The 3230-nt window shown below is 41.7% G+C and overlaps 1 protein-coding gene across 1 annotated transcript; it reads right to left on the reverse strand.

The window, feature by feature from the left end:
- Positions 1-686: 686 nt before the first annotated feature.
- On the reverse strand, positions 687-1761 carry LOC117273214 (uncharacterized). The gene is made up of 2 exons (XM_070193781.1): positions 1646-1761; positions 687-1116 (listed from the first exon to the last, which is right to left on the reverse strand). The coding sequence occupies exons 1-2, from the start codon at positions 1759-1761 to the stop codon at positions 687-689; spliced, it is 546 nt and encodes a 181-aa protein (XP_070049882.1).
- Positions 1762-3230: the final 1469 nt, after the last annotated feature.

The following is a 3230-nucleotide window of genomic DNA, read 5'->3' on the forward strand; positions in this document are numbered from 1 at the left end:
CTACCTATGATTTCTATAATTACAAAGAAAACAAAAATTCTAGTCTACTCTGACTAAAAACACAAAAAGCTAAGCTACGAAAGCATTAAAAATTGGGTTGCCTCCCAACAAGCATCTGATTTAATGTCGCGACACGACGCAACACATCTTTCAAGGATCGGCCAAGTCCACCGAGGTCTTATGACGTGCAATGCCACCACCTCAATAGTGTTTTAATCTCTACCCATTTACTAAGAATGTGCCACTTGAACTCGTATCACACAATTTCACCACTCCATGAGGCTTCACACTAACCACTACAAGAGGACCCGCCCATCGAGACTTAAGCTTTCCGGGGAAAAGCTTCAACCTCGAATTAAACTGGAGAACTTCTTGACCCGGCTCAAACTCGCGATGTTGGATGTGCTTATCATGCCACCCCTTGGTCTTTTATTTATATAATTTGGCATTTTTGTATGTGCGCAATCGAAACATCAAGATTGTTGAGCTGTAACAACCTCTTCTTGCCAGCTAAGTCCATATCTATATTTAACTTTTTAATGGTCCAATAGGCTTTGTGTTCAAGCTCGACGGGCAAGTGGCACGTCTTCCCATAAACCAACTTATACAGAGATGTTCTAATGGGGGTCTTGTATGCAGTTCAATACGCCCATAATGCGTCGTCAAACTTTCCGGCCTAGTCCTTCCTATTTCCACTTACCGTTTTCTCCAGAATTTGCTTCACCTCTCTGTTTGACACTTCCACTTGACCACTCGTTTGGGGATGATAGGCGGTGGCAACCTTTTTTCTTAAATCCATACTTTGCTAGAACGTTATTCAACAACTTGTTATAGAAGTGAGTTCCTCTGTCACTTACTAGCAACCTTGGAGTCCCAAGCATGTAAAGATGTGCTTTTTTTACAAAGTTTACCACTACTTTTGCGTCATTAGTAGGAAAATCAATGGCCTCCACCCATGAAGACACATAGTTGACCGCCAGCAAGATGTATCTGTAACCATTAGAGTATGGGAACGGTCCTATGAAATCTATCCCCCAAACATCAAAGATCTCCACTGCCAGAATATTTTTCAAAGGCATCTCATGCTTCTTCATGATTGTTCCGGTTCTTTGGCACCTGTCACACTTTTTAACAAAGGTATGTGCATACTTAAACAATTTTGGCCAATAGAAACCCGATTGCATCACTTTTTGGGTGGTTATATCCCTACCGTGATGACCTCCATATGGAGAAGCGTGACAGTCATGCGATATTGTATTTATCTCCTACACACATTCGTACCAACTGATCTGCGCACTACTTATATAGGAATGGCTCATCTCATAAGTAGAGCCTTACATCATGTAGAAATCTTCTTCTGTTATCGGGTGTAAATTATGGTGGCATCACCCCACTTGCAATAACATTCACGTAGTCCGCATACCACGGGACTGCACTCGAGGTAACGACCAATAATTGCTCATTTGGAAAGGTTTCCTTGATCGAACCCCCCTCAGCTACATGGTTCCGATTTTCTAATCTAGACAAGTGATCAACCACTTGATTCTCTGTTCCTTTTTTATCTCGGATCTCTAACTCAAATTCTTGCAAGAGGAGAATTCATCGAATCAGCCTTGGCTTGGTGTCTCTCTTTTCAATTAAATACCTTATAGATGAGTGATCTGTGTAGACGATGACTTTGGTTCCCACTAGATAGGATCTGAACTTGTCAAACGCCCACATCACTGCAATCAACTCTTTTTCAGTAACAGTATAGTTCATCTAGCTGGATTCATAGTTTTGCTCGCATAATAAATGGAGTGAAAAAGTTTATCCCTTCTTTGCCCCAAAACAGCTCTCATTGCGACTTCACCCGCATCGCACATCAACTCAAATGGTTGTGCCCAATCCGGGGAAATGATAATTGGCGCAGTCACCAATCTTTTATCAACTCCTCAAATGTTTTCAGACAAGCATCATCAAATTTGAAGGGGATATCTTTCTCAAGAAGCTTGTACATATGCGACAACTGGAACGTGACATACTTAAAGCGGTACTACTGGACTGCTAAGGTACGATCTCATTTACCTTTTTATAATATTGTGAATCGGACTAACACTTGCAGGCAACGACCAGGGGAGAATGTGACTATTGGGTCTGGAAGCACGTGTTGCACTCTTTTTGCCTTGAACAGATTTTGTCCCAAAATGGATTTTTCTGCAAGGTTTTTAACGAGGCAATACTAAAACGTGCTAACTTAGATTCGAAGGCCGGTCTCAAACCGGAGTCAATTGGTGTTCATTCCGCATCAAGAGTACCTGAGTCCTCTCAAGCTCGACCTCGAATACTGGGGGCCATCATCCCCGGATTAAGGTTCTTAGCAAGGAAGGGAGGACACTTCGTACTTTAGTAACTAAAGCTCAGCGGTTAGGAAACATTGTAAGGGACAAACGGTCGTAAGGACCGTTCCCATGTAGCCTACTTTAACCATGATACAAGTTTTTATCATGTAATTTACACATACAGAAATGAAAGAAAGTTTCCACCTTGATATTATGCATTTTTGCCTCTTAAATTATGGATCCTAAGAGCCCATGGGCTATCCCTATTCGAGGACTATCGAGCCCAAAGTCTACCCCTACTCGGGGACTGTCGTCCGAAAAAGAAAAAAAAAGTTTAGGTAACTCGAGCTATCAGATCCCGGAGGCAAAAAGCCTATTAGGCAGTGCCTAAACACAAAAGGTTACGGCCACCCTAGAAAACGGTTCGGAGATGTCCGAAGCTCCTAATCAGAACATAAGGCCTTTATAAAAATTCAAAACCTACTAAAAGGTTACCCTCGGCAAAACATCGTCTAAAATCACTTAAGCATATCAAAGATCGAGCTTTCAAAGCCTCGAGCAAGCAAACTTGCATCGAAGTCAGGCTCTATTTGTACCTCTCAAAAACAAACGACTTAATACTACATTTGATTCTATGCTAAGGCATTGGAAATATTTGCAAGAATAGAAATTACGAAATGCTGAAAAAGTAGAGACTCAAAATTTCCAGAAAGGGAAATTATATATATATTCCGAAATGTATTTATAAAGGTCCAACAAAAACGGCCTCAAAATAAACAAAAACTATACGCAAGACAAAAACTAAAAAGGTGTTAAGGCATTCATGTCTAGTCTTCACCGGGGCCCGACTCGTCGCCAGAACCGTCGGAGCCTTCGGATCCCTCAGAAACCTCGGTGACTTCGGCACCT

Source organism: Nicotiana tomentosiformis, chromosome 1 (assembly GCF_000390325.3).
Source record: "Nicotiana tomentosiformis chromosome 1, ASM39032v3, whole genome shotgun sequence".
In the NCBI taxonomy this organism is placed as follows: domain Eukaryota; kingdom Viridiplantae; phylum Streptophyta; class Magnoliopsida; order Solanales; family Solanaceae; genus Nicotiana; species Nicotiana tomentosiformis.

What these genes read in the sequence shown, in the direction of transcription:
- LOC117273214 (XM_070193781.1), bottom strand. Translation starts at nt 1,761, where the DNA reads ATGAACTATACTGTTACTGAAAAAGAGTTGATTGCAGTGATGTGGGCG. An exon ending in ACAGATCACTCATCTATAAG is followed by an intron (nt 1,117 to 1,645) that starts GTATTTAATTGA and finishes AAAGTGTGACAG; the next exon opens with GTGCCAAAGAACCGGAACAA.